Here is a 19,479-nt window from a genome sequence, read left to right as displayed (position 1 = left end):
TTAAATATACACGCGTTTAAAAACATTTAAAAAAAGGATGCATCGCCTACCGCATAATTTCGATCCAATTCCTCCAGACAATTTCTGGGCCGCCGCTTGGCACCAAGCCCTGGCTGGAAAAGAAGAGGAAAAACGTCAAATAAGGTTGAACAGCTGCTTCGGGTTATGTCCCTCCAAAAAATGTGTAACAGTCCGGTGCGCATTTCCTCCTGAAGAATATTTACGCATACAGGTCAGCTCAGCAATTAGACTGCGCCCGCTGCGTCAGACACTCACGCGTATTGGGGCTCTGACTCCCGGTGTTGGCCCCCGCATTGTCTCCGCCGAGAGACCAGAAGCCGTGTGATGCCATCGTCGTTAGAGAGGTCGGAACCCGACGGAGCCCATCCGCACGCGGCCACCGGGAGCCTCTTCGGAGCGGACCGGACCTGTGTGTCCCCACACGCACCGAAACACACGCACACACACAGAAAAAAAAAACAAACAAAAAAAAAACCGTAAGAACACGCAGAGCGTCCACAGGTGCTGCGCAAAAAACAATTTACCAGAGGAAAATCCGCGGTTCTTCACTGGCGCACCACACTGTCTGTGCGTAATGGCGCAGCGCGGTCACTAAAACACAGCGCAAAATGCGCCAATAAGCCTTTGACGGCTACATTTCAAATCAGAGTTCATCAAACGGATGCGAATAGTTTAATAATAGCTCGGTCACATGTCGAAATGTAACCCAATTTCCACGTAATAAAAAAAAAAAAGAAAAAAGAAGCCGTCGTGATTCACTTCAGGTCATGACGAGCGGCGCTGCGTCGTGACTCCAAACGTGTGCAACACTTTGTCTCTTGCGTGCTGAACTCACACACACACACACACACACACACACACACACACACACACACACACACACACACACACACACACACACACACACACACACACACACACACACACACACACACACACACACACACACACACACACACACACACACACGCCTGAGTCTTCTGACCCGGAGAGATGGAACCGTTTGTTGGAAGCTCGAACGGCGGGCGGAGTGTGCCAACGCGGTCCCTCCTCCACCCCCCACCTCCCCACACTCAGCCCCAGACCCCCGGTGTTTGTGCTCCTGAATAACTGTATTTAAAAAAATCTCTTCACTGGTGTGTCAAGGTCAAAGTCCTGTTAGAAGTGGCTTTTCATAAGCTAAAATATAATACAAAATATTGATCAAAAGGGCTTTTTAATGTTAAAATTAAATATCCGCTAAATCCGCAATACAAGTCAGATGGGGATCAAACAGGCTGTTCATTGAGAGTGACAGTTTGCATCTCATGGTCACAATGAGAGTGATCCGTGCACTTTTGATTGAGATATAATGCAAAATGTACATAAAATGGGCTTTTCAGTATTAAATTCAAATATCCACAGATCCAGATCAAACTTTGTCAGGCAATAGTAAGTGTCAGTCTGCACCTCACTTTCAAATATGAGAGCGATTGGGGCACGTTTGACTAAGATATAATGTAAAATATACATTAAATGGGGTACAGTGGTCCTGAACACATCGGACTACGAGGCCAAGATAAACAACTTGCTCAGTGACTCCAGTACATACGAACGTCTGAAGAGAGACCCCACGAGTGGCTATAAGAAGAAAATCATTAGCTACCTCCAAAACCTGGAGAAAGAGGGACTCGTCGACAGGCAGACATACTACAGACTGTACCCGGGGGACACCACTCCATGCATCTATGGACTGCCCAAAATCCACAAACAGGACGTGCCACTCAGGCCTATTGTATGTAGCACAGATTCCATCACATACAATTTGGCCAAGCACCTCAAGTGGATTTTGGCTCCTCTAGTGGGTAACTCAGACCACCATGTGGAGAACACACAAGATTTTGTGAACAAGATCAAGGACCTGCAGCTGGAGGCAGATGAAACGATGGTGTAATTTGATGTGACTTCGTTGTTCACCTGTATCCCCACCGCTGAGGCTGTCTCAACTGTGAGGCAGAGACTGCTGGAGGATGTGTCTCTGCCTGAAAGGACCAAACTCACACCAGACCACATCTGCCAACTCTTGGAGATCTGTCTTAACACCACGTTTTTCCTGTTTAGGGGGAATTACTACAGGCAGATCCATGGTTGTGCGATGGGGTCTCCGGTATCCCCCATTGTGGCCAATCTGTACATGGAGCGAGTGGAGAAGACAGCCCTGACGTCGTTCACGGGCATCTCTCCCAGTCACTGGTTCAGATATGTCGATGACACATGGGTTAAAATCAAGCAACAGGAGGTCGAGGACTTTACAGAACACATCAATTTGGTGGATTCCAATATCAAGTTCACACGTAAGGATGCCAGAAACAACCATTTAGCCTTCTTGGACTGTGATGTTACGACTGGAGAGAACAGGCAGCTCCAGACAGAGGTTTACAGAAAACCAACTCACACTGACCAATATCTGCTCTTTGGCTCAAACCACCCCCTTGAACACAAGCTCGGGGTGATCAGGACTCTTCAACACAGAGCCCTACAGATGCCCACAACTGCAGAAGGAAGGGCTAAAGAACAACAACGTGTACGGAAAGCCCTCACAGTATGTGGGTACCCACGATGGTCCCTGGACAAAGTGCAGAAGTCCCAGAAAACAGAGAGACCAGATAGACAGGAGATGGAGACAAGAAGAAGAGGAGTGTCTCTCCCTTATTTAGCAGGAGTAGGGGAAAAACTACAGAGGATCTTCAGACAGCACAAAATCCCAGTTTACTTTAAACCGGTTAACACCTTGAGACAGAAATTAGTTCACCCTAAGGACAGGATCCCTAGTTACAAACAGAGCAATGTAGTGTATTCTATCAGATGTCAGGAAAACTGTAATGAACACTACATAGGTGAGACTAAGCAACCTTTAAACAAGAGGTTATACCAGCACCGCAGAGAGGTCGCCAGTGGACCTCAGTCTGCAGTTCATCTCCACCTGAAAGACACTAACCACACGTTTGAGGACAAGGAAGTTAAAATCTTAGCCAGAGAGAAGAAATGGTTTGAGAGAGGTGTCAAGGAAGCATTCGTTGTAAAACAGTTGACACCCAGCCTTAACCGGGGGGCGGGTCTCAGACACGCTTTGTCCCCTGTTTACAATGGGGTACTCAGGTCAAAGCAGTTTCAGTCTTTTGTTCATGGTAATGAGTCATTCACGTCATCAGGAGAGTCGTCAAGGGAGCCATCAGGAGAGGCTTCCATCCCATCATTAGGAGAGTGCACAATAGGTGCTAATTAGAGCTATTGTTTAGTCACTTGCCTATAGCAGTCGGCCTCTCGGTAGGAGTGGTTTGGTTAGGTTAAAAAAAAACTCCAGCTTTTGTTGGCTTCTGGTTTATTCTTCTCTACAAGAGTCAAGACAGAAGTCAGACTACCAGAGCAAGAATTTTAGCTGAGGAAGCTTCTGTGATTTGAAGCGAAACGTCCTCACGTCAAGCAACCTAGTCCAGTCAAAGATTCAAGCTTCTCTACTATTAAATGGGGTTTTCAATGTTAAATTTAAATGGCCACAAAATCTGTAATGCAGATCAAATCCAGATTAAACTTTATTAGCTGATAAAGCCTACATAACACTCTCAAATATGAAAGAAAGTTGATCGTTTTTGCCAGTTATGAATTTTTGAAAATTCATTAATGTTAAAGAATAGGGATTTTCCAATTTTCCAAGATTTTTCAGGACTTTGCCCTTTGACCTATGACTTTGAGCATTGAATCATTTCTTGCCTATCAGGATATGAATCTTCCATAAAAAGTTTATAATGATATATGAAAAATTGTGGGCTCCAGACTGTTCACAAACAAACAGACAAACCAACAAACAGGCGAAAACATAACCTCCTCCTTCTTTCGTGGCGGTAAAAGGCAGAATTCACGGATGGCTTAAAGTGTGATGGGCACCGCTGGGGGCGGGGGGGGGGGGGGGGGGTGTTGTTGGTGGTGGAGATATTTGAACATTTTCCGACTGAAACCCTACCCACAGTTTATTTATGCAGATGATGTCACAACAATAGATTCACAGCCAAGACAGACCTCACAGAATGAGGTAAGATGAACTTTTGCTTGTGAACTCCACAAACCAGTTTCTATCAATTATATTTTAATCATCATGTATATTGTCATATTACACATTTGTCTGTAATAATGTTTTACATTTTATTATAACACTATAATATGTTACCATTTAGTTGATGCACTTAAGTTGTAAGCGTGACTATTGCATGAAACAGATCTGGAAATTTTCACCTATGTACAAAATTAACTGACAGTGAAGCAGGTAATGAGTGAATAAGTGAAAAACAGCAGTGACTGAAACATTCAACTGCATGTGATTTCTTTTGATTGAATGACTGATTTTATTGAGTAAAATTCAATGATACATTGCATACATGTACATTAAAAATTCAAGTGTAATGCACCGGCTGATTTGTGGTTCAGTCCTGAACACATGGCTCAGAAGGAAAAACTTGGCAAATCTCATGTGAAGTCAGACAGATCTGGGTTCTTAATGAATATAACTCATGCAGGAACCTGTTCAGAAAAGAAAGTTTGGTTTGACAGCTAGCTTTCCCCCTGCTCATTACAAACTAATTATGTTAATGTCCAACTTTTCACTGCAGAATAAATGTTATTTTTGGAAGGAGCACCCTCAAATTAATTTAAAACAAGTGCTTTTTGTTGGCTCACTCATCTGTGAAATGGAATTTAATTTGGGGGAGGTGATGGTCTAGTGGTTAAGGTGTTAGGCTTGAGACCAGAAGATCCTCAGTTCAAATCCCAGCCTGACTGGAAAATCACTAAGGACCCTTGGGCAAGGTCTTTAATCCTCTATTGTGTAGTGAGCACCTTGTATGGCAGCACCCCCACATTGGGGTGAATGTGTGGCACTATTTGTAAAGTGCTTTGAGCATCTGATGCAAATGGAAAAGTGCTATATAAATGCAGCCCATTTACCATTTACTTCCAGCCACAGGTTTTGCTCTCGTCCCATAAGACAAGCAGATAAACTAGACTCCACCACACACCTGGCTGAGTGCATCTCTTACCCATCGCATGATAAAGTTCCAATGTCACAGTTTAATGCATCACAGCAAATCCATATTCAATAAAACACAGTAACAGTGGTAACAATTCCAATGAGCTGCTAACATGAACTATAATATTAGCATTTAGGCTATTGTTTGTTGCCATCAGGTGCTCTCACCTTCTTTGCTGCCCAGATATTGTTGGCATAATCCAAGTTGGAGTATTAGCACTTTATACATTTGGCTTATAACAGTTGAAAGAAACAGTTATAATCATTGTGTTCAAAATGGTGTTTTTGAACAAAATATACCACAACATTGGCATAAAATTTCAAATTACTTGTAGTGGTGCACCTTTGCTAAAATTTCCATAACAACTGTGTATTTTGTGATAAAAGCATAGCATTTGGTAGACATATAGCCAGAGGTATTTCAAATATAATGGGATATTGAACCATCATGAATTTCCAATATGTCACCCGTGGCAGCCATTTTATAAAATGAATAAATAAAATAGAATTTGAAAGATGCTCCAATCATATTAAAAAAAATATGAAATATTATTTGTCTGATCAGGAAGACTCCAAAAAGGTATATTTTGGACTATTTATGAGTAAATATTATGGATTTATGGGGGAAAAACAGCAAAAAAGATGACAAAGGTCAATTTCAGTTTGTATGAAGGTCAAAAGTTAAAGTTGCTCCAATTTTGGTAAAAAAAAAAAAAAGTGATGCAAATGATTGGTTTAGTTAATAGGGTTTTAAAGAGGAATATTTTGCACAGTGTATCATGGATAGTTATAACATTACGGGGTAACATATGTCACATGTCATAGAAGGTATCAAGGTGTCTTTATTATCCCCAATTGGGCAATTTGTTGTGCAGCCAGCAGATAGAACACATTCATACATACACAGACATAAACATAACATGATCTTAAATATGGTACAAAAACTCACCAGACAGTGGAGTGGACATAATAATACAACATAAAACAGTAAGAAAAAACTAGTTAAAAACAACTCATGTGATAGTGTTTAAAAAAAGTACTGTCCACATTAAAATACCAGAGTTTACAGTAAAAATACTACATGCAGTGGTGAGCTTTCTTACATTCCGGGTCATTCTGATGCTCAGAGGTTAGTCCACTGTCAATAAATGTCCCAAGGTATTTAGAGCTCTGTATAATTTCCACAGCCAGACTTATTAGTAACTACACGGGAAATGAATCCTGTTTTTATCATCTCTTTGGTTTTGTTCACGTCGATATCTAAAAAGGAAAAATTGCACCAGCTGATAAAATCTGACACCACAGGGCCATGGTCTTGGTCATCTGAATTTAAAAGAGACACAATGACAGAATCATCAGCAAATTTAACAATAAATCATGCTTGTTGACTTTGGCACATGTTAGTATATAGAACAAATAAGTGGTGAAAGGACACAACCCTGTGGTGAACCAGTTGAAGAGATAAGAGCATCAGATAAAACATCACTGACTCTAACACGCTGAGATGTCAGTTAAGAAATCCATTAGCCAGCATAAAATCCCCGAGTTAATGTTGTGCTCGTTTTTAACCTCTCTGCTAAAATGTGTGACTGAATACATTTAAAAGCAGAAGAAAAAACAATGAACAAAAGAATAAATGCTATATATAAAAAAGTTGTCTAAGAATAATAAAAAGTTTTAGCCCCCTCTAAATGTACAATTACCGTGTTCAATAAAGTGCATAGTGCATCATCAGTTCCCCTACCTGACCTGTATGCAAATTGGAGAGAATCATAATCATCTTTGACAGAGTTTAAAAGAGCTTTTTTAACAATTTTTTCAAATGTCTTCATCACTAAGGATGTAAGTGCAACAGGCCTACAACCCTGGCAAAATTTATGGAATCACCGGCCTCGGAGGATGTTCATTCAGTTGTTTAATTTTGTAGAAAAAAAGCAGATCACAGACATGGCACAAAACTAAAGTCATTTCAAATGGCAACTTTCTGGCTTTAAGAAACACTATAAGAAATCAGGGAAAAAAAATTGTGGCAGTCAGTAACGGTTACTTTTTTAGACCAAGCAGAGGAAAAAAAAAAAATGGAATCACTCAATTCTGAGTAATAAATTATGGCATCATGAAAAACAAAAGGACGCTCCAACACATCACTAGTATTTTGTTGCACCACCTCTGGCTTTTATAACAGCTTGCAGTCTCTGAGGCATGGACTTAATGAGTGACAAACAGTACTCTTCATCAATCTGGCTCCAACTTTCTCTGATTGCTGTTGCCAGATCAGCTTTGCAGGTTGGAGCTTTGTCATGGACCATTTTCTTCACCTTCCACCAAAGATTTTCAATTGGATTAAGATCCGGACTATTTGCAGGCCATGACATTGACCCTATGTGTCTTTTTGCAAGGAATGTTTTCACAGTTTTTGCTCTATGGCAAGATGCATTATCATCTTGAAAAATGATTTCATCATCCCCAAACATCCTTTCAATTGATGGGATAAGAAAAGTGTCCAAAATATCAACGTAAACTTGTGCATTTATTGATGATGTAATGACAGCCATCTCCCCAGTGCCTTTACCTGACATGCAGCCCCATATCATCAATGACTGTGGAAATTTACATGTTCTCTTCAGGCAGTCATCTTTATAAATCTCATTGGAACGGCACCAAACAAAAGTTCCAGCATCATCACCTTGCCCAATGCAGATTCGAGATTCATCACTGAATATGACTTTCATCCAGTCATCCACAGTCCACGATTGCTTTTCCTTAGCCCATTGTAACCTTGTTTTTTTTTCTGTTTAGGTGTTAATGATGGCTTTCGTTTAGCTTTTCTGTATGTAAATCCCATTTCCTTTAGGCGGTTTCTTACAGTTCGGTCACAGACGTTGACTCCAGTTTCCTCCCATTCGTTCATTTGTTTTGTTGTGCATTTTCGATTTTTGAGACATATTGCTTTAAGTTTTCTGTCTTGACGCTTTGATGTCTTCCTTGGTCTACCAGTATGTTTGCCTTTAACAACCTTCCCATGTTGTTTGCATTTGGTCCAGAGTTTAGACACAGCTGACTGTGAACAACCAACATCTTTTGCAACATTGCGTGATGACTTACCCTCTTTTAAGAGTTTGATAATCCTCTCCTTTGTTTCAATAGACATCTCTCGTGTTGGAGCCATGATTCATGTCAGTCCACTTGGTGCAACAGCTCTCCAAGGTGTGATCACTCCTTTTTAGATGCAGACTGACGAGCAGATCTGATTTGATGCAGGTGTTAGTTTTGGGGATGAAAATTTACAGGGTGATTTCATAATTTATTCCTCAGAATTGAGTGAGTCCATATTTTTTTTCCCTCTGCTTGGTCTAAAAAAGTAACCATTACTGACTGCCACAATTTTTTTCTTGATTTCTTATACGAGGGCTGTCAATAAAGTATAGGTCCTTTTTATTTTTTTCAAAAACTATATGGATTTCATTCATATGTTTTTACGTCAGACATGCTTGAACCCTCGAGCGCATGCATGAGTTTTTCCACGCCTGTCGGTGACGTCATTCGCCTGTGAGCACTCCTTGTGGGAGGAGTCGTCCAGCCCCTCGTCGGAATTCCTTTGTCTGAGAAGTTGCTGAGAGACTGGCGCTTTGTTTGATCAAAATTTTTTCTAAACCTGTGAGACACATCGAAGTGGACACGGTTCAAAAAATTAAGCTGGTTTTCGGTGAAAATTTTAACGGCTGATGAGAGATTTTGAGGTAATACTGTCGCTTTAAGGACTTCCCACGGTGCGAGACATCGTGCAGCACTCCCAGGCGCCGTCGTCAGCCTGTTTCAAGCTGAAAACCTCCACATTTCAGGCTCTATTGATCCAGGACGTCGTGAGAGAACAGAGAAGTTTCAGAAGAAGTCGGTTTCAGCATTTTATCCGGATATTCCACTGTTAAAGGAGATTTTTTTTAATGAAAGACGTGCGGACGGGTCCGCGCGTCGGGACGCAGCCGGCGCGGTGCGGCGGCACAGGAAAAACACCTCCGTGTTGATAACCATTTGTAAAATCCAGGCGGCTTTTGATGGCTTTCAGTGGAGTGAGTATATGAGAAATTGTTTAACAGCTGGACATGTTCCAACTTGTCCTTAAGGCTTCCAACAGAGGTGTTTTTCCTGTGGTGGAGCGTCGTGGCGGCTGCGAGCCGACGCTGCAATCCGCCCGCACGTCTTTCATTAAAAAAATCTCCTTTAACAGTGGAATATCCGGATAAAATGCTGAAACCGACTTCTTCTGAAACTTCTCTGTTCGCTCACGACGTCCTGGATCAATAGAGCCTGAAATGTGGAGGTTTTCAGCTTGAAACAGGCTGACGACGGCGCCTGGGAGCGCTGCACGACGTCTCGCTCTGTGGGAAGTCCTTAAAGCGACAGTATCACCTCAAAATCTCTCATCAGCCGTTAAAATTTTCACCGAAAACCAGCTTAATTTTTCGTCCGTGTCCACTTCGATGTGTCTCACAGGTTTAGAAAAAATTTTTATCAAACAAAGCGCCAGTCTCTCAGCAACTTCTCAGACAAAGGAATTCCGACGAGGGGCTGGACGACTCCTCCCACAAGGAGTGCTCACAGGCGAATGACGTCACTGACAGGCGTGGAAAAACTCATGCATGCGCACGAGGTTTCAAGCATGTCTGACGTAAAAACATATGAATGAAATCCATATAGTTTTTGAAAAAAATAAAAAGGACCTATACTTTATTGACAGACCTCGTAGTGTTTCTTAAAGCCAGAAAGTTGCCATTTGAAATGACTTTAGTTTTGTGTCATGTCTGTGATCTGCTTTTTTTCTACAAAATTAAACAACTGAATGAACATCCTCCGAGGCCGGTGATTCCATAATTTTTGCCAGGGGTTGTATAATCGTTGAGCTGCACTGACCTTTGGCACAGGAACAACTGTGGAGTCTTTCCATAAACTGGGGACCTTGTGGAGATAAAGAGAACATTTGAAAATGAAAGAAAAGATCTCTGCCAGGTGATCAGAATCCAATGGATGTTGACCTTGTTTGATCTTTACTCTGGAGACCAAACATTCAACACAGACAAAACTATTCCATTTATTAATCCTATTAGCTCATGCATTTTTTTTTTAACAACTGGAGCAAATTCAACTTTTGACTCTTGTACAAAGTGAAATTGATCTTTGTCATTGATTTTTTTTTTTTCTGTTTTTACCCCATAAATCCAAGACATTTAGTCATTGGTAGCTCAGACTATATAATTTTTTAATCTTTATGACCAGACAAATAATGTGGTATAGTTTTTAATATGACTGGAGCATTTTTTCAATTCGTATTTTGAAAAATTGGCTGCCATGGGTGACATATTGAAAATTCATGATGGCTCAGTTTTATTTTAAATATCTTTGGTTACATGTGTGTCAGATTTGGTGCTTTTATCACAAAATGCCCTTTTTTTTTTGCTATGCCGCCAAACCATTGAATATTGTAAAACAAATGTTTCTAAAACAGAGATTACATGTTCCCAGGGAACAGGAACAATTAATCAATCAATCAATCAGTTTTATTTATATAGCGCCAAATCACAACACACAGTTGCCCCAAGGTGCTTTATATTGTAAGGCAAGGTCATACAATAATTATGTAAAAACCCCAACGGTCAAAACGACCCCCTGTGAGCAAGCACTTGGCTACAGTGGGAAGGAAAAACTCCCTTTTAACAGGAAGAAACCTCCAGCAGAACCAGGCTCAGGGAGGGGCAGTCTTCTGCTGGGACTGGTTGGGGCTGAGGGAGAGAACCAGGAAAAAGACATGCTGTGGAGGGGAGCAGAGATCGATCACCAATGATTAAATGCAGAGTGGTGCATACAGAGCAAAAAGAGAAATAAACACTCAGTGCATCATGGGAACCCCCCAGCAGTCTAAGTCTATAGCTGCATAACTAAGGGATGATTCAGGGTCACCTGATCCAGCCCTAACTATAAGCTTTAGCAAAAAGGAAAGTTTTAAGCCTAATCTTAAAAGTAGAGAGGGTGTCTGTCTCCCTGATCTGAATTGGGAGCTGGTTCCACAGGAGAGGAGCCTGAAAGCTGAAGGCTCTGCCTCCCATTCTACTCTTACAAACCCTAGGAACTACAAGTAAGCCTGCAGTCTGACAGAGAAGCGCTCTATTGGGGTGATATGGTACTATGAGGTCCCTAAGATAAGATGGGACCTGATTATTCAAAACCTTATAAGAAGAATTATATATATATATATATATATATATATATATATATATATATATATATATATATATATATATATATATATATATATATATATATACATTAGATTTTGTTTTAAGTTGTGTAGAGTGATTTTTTTTAAACAAAAATGTTGATTGTGATAATAGAGGATTTTGTTGTCGCGTACAATGTTTGGCAAAATTCTATCCTAGGTCTTTTGGATCCTTTGGATCTATGAAGCTTAAATATTAAAAAGTATCGGTATTTGTATCGATATCGGCGATACTGGGCCTGTATTTACTTGGTATTGGATCAATACCAAAACCACCTCTAGTGACAAGGTGACAGGAATGACTTCAAGGAAACTGCAAAGTGGTCACTTGTATTAATATTTTATTTACATCATCTGAAATTACAAAATTCTATCTAGTATTTAAATGAGATGAACAGAAGAGCAAAAAGAAACAAAAAACACTTTACATCATAAATATAAACAAAAGCTCAATTTTTGCCACTTGTGTCAAGGCAGCTTCTTTTACAGCTAAAAGCCTTTAAGTTATAGGAAGACATAGAACAGCAAATAATATAAAAATGGTCATCATGGACAACATTGTATTATTTACAGTCCTCCGGGAAATCAGTGCAGCCTGTTTCAAAATTAGATATAAAAATAGTCCATGTTTCATGTTCAGTTTTTTTTTCCAGCTGTGATTAATTAAATATTCTTTGTACAAAGTGTAATTATAGACAACAGTCACGCAGTACATTGATATTCAGGTCATGCAGCGAGGGCTCAGTACTGCTTCATGAGCTTCCGTCTTTGGGAGGTCTTCCTCAGTAGATGTCTGTAGTCGTAAGGGTTCTCATCATTCCGACTCTCAGTAGAGGACATTCTGGGAAAGGGGCGCCTGTCGACAAGGTCAAGCAGAAGCAGAAACGCCCCGCAGAGATCAGAATGAGGAAAAAGGAGAACATTTTCAGTTTGTTTATCATCTTCAGCAGCTATTCATCATGTGCACAGCATGTCGACAGCAGATTAAACTGATGGAATTCACATATGGATTTGTCACTAATTATGCCTTTTTCTTTTAAACCACCAAAATGCTGCAAAGCAACCTTCAAGCTGAAGTGCACGTTTGGTTTTTCCTCCAATATTCACAAATGAACAGTTGCAACACAAACATTCTCAGGATGCAACTTTAATGCAAAAGTCCAGACACCAGAATCATGTCTATCATTTCATCTCGATTTTTAAAGCTAAAAAAGAGGAATTAGTGGTTGCTATTCCATACACGGTTGACTGGTTACTCATGCAGGATTACAAATTTGACAACCCTGATTTTTGTGAAATATGGGATGATGCATGTTGCTCATCACAAGAGAAGGTATAAATCCCCAACATCAAAGACACAAAAACAGGAAAGGAAACATAATTGTGACCAATGACTGCATAATTCAATCTGCAACCTCACCACTAGATCACACAAATCCTACAGAACATAGCTTTAATGGGGTTGTTAATTTTCTGCAATCATGTAAAAATAGTGTGGCAATTTGTGTATGCGTGTGAACATCTGGTACAGTCGCAACCCACTGAAGGCATATAAAATCACATTAATTAGAGGAAGCCACCTTCTTCTTCTTCTTTGTCTTTCGGCTGTTCCCGTTAGGGGTCGCCACAGCAGATCAATCGTTTCCATCTCACCCTGTCCTCTGTATCTTCCTCTGTCACACCAACCACCTGCATGTCCTCTCTCAGCACATCCATGAACCTCCTCTTTGGTCTCCCTCTTCTCCTCCTGCCTGGTGGCTCCATCCTCAGCATCCTTCTCCCTATATACCCTGGGTCCCTCCTCTGCACATGTCCAAACCATCTCAATCTCGCCTCTCTGACTTTGTCTCCAAACCGTCCCACCTGAGCTGTCTCTCTGATATGTTCATTCCTAATCTTGTCCATTCTTGTCACTCCCAAAGAGAATCTCAACATCTTCAGCTCTGCCACCTCTAGCTCTGCCTCCTGTCTTTTTGTTAGAGAGGAAGCCACCTAATTTGATAAATTAGGAGGCTCTATAAGCACTATAAAGACACGGACTAATAGGCTAAGGAACAGCCTTTTCCCCAGAGCTGTAACCTCCATCACTCCACCCCGTCCCCATCCCACAAACACAGACATTCATTAACGGATATCAACATGTACAAGAAATAATACAGTCTGTTTACATATCTAAAACTCCTACCTCACTAAGCATTAAGCACCTTAATATTGTATTGTACTTTTTTTGGCTTTTTAAGAAGGTTTTGCCATCCTGTGAAGCTGTTTGTTGTTTTTTAAAGCTGCTGTTGTGTTGTTTTTGTGTATATCTGTTTGGAAAGTGCCACCAGAATTTAATTGCAGAAATGCATTGACAATAAACATCTATTCTATTCTATTCAAATCTGGGCATATCTGAGGCCAAATTCCAGAGTAAGAATTATATTTTTAGGGCACTTATTTGAGTGTTTTTTTTTTTTAAATGGAGAACATGAACAAACTGAAGTAAACACAGCCAGAGAATGTAGGTAACTTGTTTTATTCTAATATATGGCATAGGTTTGATTATTTTATTGCGTTTTGATCACAGTAAATCAATAATTTATGGCATGAATAATTGTCAAAAAAAACAACCTTTTGCCAATATAGACAAAACGTTGGCAAAAGGGTCAATTTCGATTGGAGTTTGTGGCGTTATGGCAATGAGAATATCAAAAATATCATGAAGATTGTTTGTACATCATTGTTCTGTAACAGATTTGCTATTATTTAATCTCAGAGGGCTAACAGACATATTCAGGTGTGTGAGTGGCAAACTGAAAAAAAGAGGAAGGTAGGGGGTCCCCCGGAATACATGCTCCCCTGGAAAAATGTTCTAACTTAGGTCTTTTTCCCTTGCATTTCCTGCATTTTAGCATACAAATTTGGGTAAAAAGAAAACATGATTTCAACAGAATAAACTGTTTAATCAACCACATTGTAGCCAGGATCTGGTGGGGGGGGGGGGGGGGGGGGAGTCTTTTTTTGGTGAAAGTGGACTTTTGTCGGCAGTGGATCTGGGGACCCCCAGAACATTTTGGTATTTTGATGTCCAGGGATGCATTCCAGAGGTTTTTTTTCATGACTGCTTTCTTGTGAATGCAAAAGTGTAGGTTTGCACATGTGCAGCTTTCTAAGCTTACGAAAAAAGACAAATGCTTATCCAACATAATTTTCTTTAAAAAGACCCAGAAAGACTAGTTCTTGGAGGGGAAGCCTGACAGAACTTGTTGCAGCAATTATTAAAACCACCTCCATTCAGACAAGTGCAGGCAGGAATTCTGAAGGCGTCGGAGTGACAGGGAAATTCCCATCTTTTAAATTACAGATGCAATGGGAAATACCTGATAATCATCGGATTAATCTTCACACACGCACGCGATCCAAATTTAATTCAGAGTGCATTTTTTCTATACTATTTGCAATGCAGATCTGATATATGTCAAGTGTGAGCAGAATAATTCAGTCAGGTCACTAATATAATAAATAAAAGTAATCAGATTACAAGTAATCCAAATGTATGTACATACATACATGTAAGCCACATGTATTCTTTCAAAGTAAACCTACCCAACCTTGTTAATATGTGGTGTAAAAGTAGCCTAAAGCTGTCCTCCCACTGCCCATATTTGACACTTGATTAGGTTTTTTTGCACAACAAACGTAGCCAATTGCCGTGTGAAACGGGACGCAGTAGGTGGTAAAAGTATTGTCATAGGTCATTTTGAGTTACTGGGAAATTTTTAAACACTAAAAAAATGTGACTGGTGGACACATCTTGATACAAGGGTCTCATGTAATTTCTGGAGACATGGGGTAATATTTAGTAAACTTCAGTGCATGTGAGCCATATGAGTGCAGATGGAGCACCGTGTGGAGCCAAGAGGATTGGGTTGTGGCTACAGCGTGTGTGGGGCAGCATATTATAAGAAACTGGAGCATCTTATTTCTTACTCTGTACTGCTCCACACACACACACACACACACACACACACACACACACACACACACACACACACACACACACACACACACACACACACACACACACACACACACACACACACACACACACACACACACACACACACACACAGTGCCTTACTTTATTTTTGCAGATTGCTTTGTTATTATTTGTTCTTGAAATAAATCTTTTTTTTTTTTATGTGGATTTGGCTGCTCAGTTATTTTGATGCCAGGTTACAGTGTAATTTAAAATTAAAATACAGAGATTTTTTTCTTTTTTTGAGTAAGTTGTGGATCATTTCACTGCAATATGGTGAAGTTGTTTGGACCAGGCAGTGAGCGCAGTAGTCAGTGCGGTGCGTTCAATAATCCCATAAAACTCATACCACACTCTTCAGCAGAAGACACTTTTCAGATGTGAAAAGATTCATTTTAGCTTTGTGGAAAAGACTTGACATAACCACAGATGTTTGCACACAGACTCCACAGAGTACAGCTGCGCACATGTTGTGAAGCTCTTCTGTCATAATGCTGAATTCAGATTTGTTGTAGTTGCCACTAACCGGCTGTATAATAAGACACACAAATTTAATCTGCTATTGTAATAAATCATGACCAGTTTTCTCGTTTGGAGTCAGGACGCAAATTGAGGGCAAAATCGTCAGTGGGAGACCAGCCTTAAAGAAGAGACCGCAGTCTGTTACCTGGTAAACTCATAACAAAGTAGCATGACTCCAGTTGACTACCTGAATTCGCTTGCTCGTAGGTTTGACTACTTTTTGTGTGTACCTATGTGAGCGTTGAGTTTTTACTTGTACATATGAAGTGCAGAGTCACTGATGCTCCTACGTGGACTTGCTGGCGGGGAGAGATGAGCTCTAAAAGGTTTGCTTCTACTGCATCCACACATACACACCTGTTTTCTGTGATGGGTTTGAGAGGTTCTGGTTCAGAGTCGGCCCTTTCTCTGGGTTGCTTGCTGGGACCTTCTGCAGGCTGATTCCTGTCTGTGGACTGTGTCCTTCCTGTGGACAGTCTTCTCTCAGGCATGCCAGATGAGGTCGTCTCTGTGGAGATGCAGGGGGCGGACTGGCTGGTAGACAGACTCATGTAGTAGTGATCATCTGAGTCCAAGAGCTTCCCTGAACTACAGCAGAGAGAAAGAGAGACTGCAAACTCAGGCTCATTTGTTTTCAACACATTTATGTTTGACTGAAGGGCGGCCTTCAAAAATCTTACAATAGCAATCAGTAATGCTGCATAATCTGATACAATAACAGAACGTACATCCGAATCCAGGACAGGCAACAACAAAGCATTACCTGCTAAACAAACTTTCAAATAATGAGGAAAATGAAAATTGCCCGACAAGTCAACTAATGTGTCATTAGCGATGATCACAAAGGACATCAAATCGAGCATCGCAGAGAAGAAGACAGTGTTTTAACCACTGTGTGGGATCCCCATCTGCTGGGGTATACAGGCCAGGGTGAGGGGAAGCAGGCCACGAATGGGGCAGTTTTTCGAACCTCTTCCTCTATCAAAGTGAGCAAAACAAATGGTAAAGTGGGCTACTCAGACACCCAGGGGGCAGCCAAATTCCACTGCTGCTTCACTCCAGTATAGAGCGACCTTATGCCCGTGTGTTGTTTCATGACTGCAGCTTCCAGTGCATCCACATCTGCTGCTTCACCACTTCCCCATTGCCCCAGGACGTGAATGGAATTAGGGGCAGGGATTTGAAAAGAGGTGGATGAGTGATGTTTGGTTTGTGTGTGATGGAGGGTTTCGCAGAGCTACCAGCTTCATTCTCTTGACCCGGCCCATCTGAATCAAGGGGTAAGATGAAGTCAATATCTATCTGTGGTGCAAATTTGGTAAGAGTCCGTGAAGTAGTTTTGACGTAATCCTTTAAAGCCTGTATAAAGTGAATCTTGATCCAGAATCTGGATCCGGCCTCGGATCACCTCCAAAATTCAATGGAGTCTCTCATGGCCTAATATCTATCTGTCATGCAAATTTGGTGAGAATCTGTGGAGTAGTTTTGACATAATCTTTCAAAGCATATATGAAGGGAAATCTTGATCCAGAATCTGGATTCAGATCTGGATCATCTCCAAAATTTAATGGTGTCTTCCATGGCCTAATATGTATCCGTGGTGAAAATTTGGTGAGAATCTGTGGAGTAGTTTTGACGTAATCCTTCAAAGCCTATATAAAGTGAATCTTGATCCAGAATCCAGATCCGGACTCAGATCACCTTTAAAATTCAATGGAGTCTTCCATGCCCTAATATCTATCTGTGGTGCAAATTTGGTGAGAATCTGTGGAGTAGTTTTGACATAATCCTTCAAAGCATATATGAAGGGAAATCTTGATTCAGAATCTGGATTCGGATCTGGATCATCTCCAAAATTTAGTGGTGTCTTCCATGGCCAAATATGTATCCGTGGTGAAAAATTGGTGAGAATCCATGAAGTAGTTTTGACGTAATCCTTCAAAGCCTATATAAAGTGAAACTTGATCCAGAATCCAGATCTGGATCCAGATCACCTCCAAAATTTAACGGAGCCTTCCAGTGCCTAGTTAAGTATGCCAAGGATTTAATAAAATCATCAGCGTTTATTTGTTTGTCTATCTGTCTGTTAGCAGGATTATGTCAAAACTACTGCTTGGATTTTGAGGAAATTTTAACCACTGATAGATATTAGGCAATGGAAGACTCCATTAAATTTTAGAGGAGATCCAGATCTGAATACAGATTTTAGATCAAGTTTACTAGGCTATAGGCTTGGAAGGACTACTGTTAGCAGGATTACATCAAAACTACTGCACGGATTTTGCCGAAATTTTCAACATTCATTTAACACAGATGATTTTACGTCCTTGGCAGACGTAATGATATATATATATATATATATATATATACGAGGTCTGTGATAAAAAAAAGCGGTCCTTTTTATTTTTTTCAAAAAATAAATGGATTTCAATTCAATCAATCAATTTTTTTTTATATAGCGCCAAATCACAACAAACAGTTGCCCCAAGGCGCCTTATATTGTAAGGCAAGGCCATACAATAATTATGTAAAACCCCAACGGTCAAAACGACCCCCTGTGAGCAAGCACTTGGCTACAGTGGGAAGGAAAAACTCCCTTTTAACAGGAAGAAACCTCCAGCAGAACCAGGCTCAGGGAGGGGCAGTCTTCTGCTGGGACTGGTGGGGCTGAGGGAGAGAACCAGGAAAAAGACATGCTGTGGAGGGGAGCAGAGATCGATCACTAATGATTAAATGCAGAGTGGTGCATACAGAGCAAAAGAAAAGAAACAGTGCATCGTGGGAACCCCCCAGCAGTCTACGTCTATAGCAGCATAACTAAGGGATGCCTCAGGGTCACCTGATCCAGCCCTAACTATAAGCTTTAGCAAAAAGGAAAGTTTTAAGCCTAATCTTAAAAGTAGAGAGGGTGTCTGTCTCCCTGATCTGAATTGGGAGCTGGTTCCACAGGAGAGGAGCCTGAAAGCTGAAGGCTCTGCCTCCCATTCTACTCTTACAAACCCTAGGAACTACAAGTAAGCCTGCAGTCTGAGAGCGAAGCGCTCTATTGGGGTGATATGGTACTACGAGGTCCCTAAGATAAGATGGGACCTGATTATTCAAAACCTTATAAGTAAGAAGAAGAATTTTAAATTCTATTCTAGAGTTAACAGGAAGCCAATGAAGAGAGGCCAATATGGGTGAGATATGCTCTCTCCTTCTAGTCCTCGTTAGTACTCTAGCTGCAGCATTTTGAATTAACTGAAGGCTTTTCAGGGAACTTTTAGGACAACTTGATAATAATGAATTACAATAGTCCAGCCTAGAGGAAATAAATGCATGAATTAGTTTTTCAGCATCACTCTGAGACAAGACCTTTCTAATTTTAGAGATATTGCGTAAATGCAAAAAAGCAGTCCTACATATTTGTTTACTATGCGCTTTGAATGACATATCCTGATCAAAAATGACTCCAAGATTTCTCACAGTATTACTAGAGGTCAGGGTAATGCCATCCAGAGTAAGGATCTGATTAGACACCATGTTTCTAAGATTTGTGGGGCCAAGTACAATAACTTCAGTTTTATCTGAGTTTAAAAGCAGGAA

General features: G+C 40.7%; 2 protein-coding genes across 3 annotated transcripts in view; both read right to left on the bottom strand.

Annotated features, from left to right (window-relative positions):
• Positions 1-849, bottom strand: part of gad2 (glutamate decarboxylase 2) — a 103,346-nt gene extending 102,497 nt beyond the window's left edge. The window contains exons 1-3 of one of the 2 annotated variants that reach the window (XM_034166371.1): positions 546-849; positions 277-428; positions 51-113 (exon numbers count right to left, since the gene is read on the bottom strand). In XM_034166371.1, coding sequence (XP_034022262.1) covers positions 51-113; positions 277-352 — 139 coding nt within the window. In that variant the 5' untranslated portion in view covers positions 353-428; positions 546-849. Of the gene's footprint in view, positions 1-50; positions 114-276; positions 492-545 lie in introns of those variants that run through there. The other variant, XM_034166379.1, reaches the window with a different exon arrangement.
• Positions 850-11,728: 10,879 nt separating this feature from the next.
• The window catches only part of myo3a (myosin IIIA), a 182,750-nt gene continuing 174,999 nt past the window's right edge, over positions 11,729-19,479 (bottom strand). The window contains exons 36-37 of the mRNA XM_034166350.1: positions 16,252-16,482; positions 11,729-12,207 (exon numbers count right to left, since the gene is read on the bottom strand). Coding sequence (XP_034022241.1) covers positions 12,093-12,207; positions 16,252-16,482 — 346 coding nt within the window. The 3' untranslated portion in view covers positions 11,729-12,092. The remainder of the gene's footprint in view (positions 12,208-16,251; positions 16,483-19,479) is intronic.

Source organism: Thalassophryne amazonica, chromosome 1, assembly GCF_902500255.1.
Source record: "Thalassophryne amazonica chromosome 1, fThaAma1.1, whole genome shotgun sequence".
NCBI lineage: Eukaryota > Metazoa > Chordata > Actinopteri > Batrachoidiformes > Batrachoididae > Thalassophryne > Thalassophryne amazonica.
Note: the sequence above shows the minus strand (reverse complement) of the source record. Positions and strands in the feature narration are given on the sequence as shown.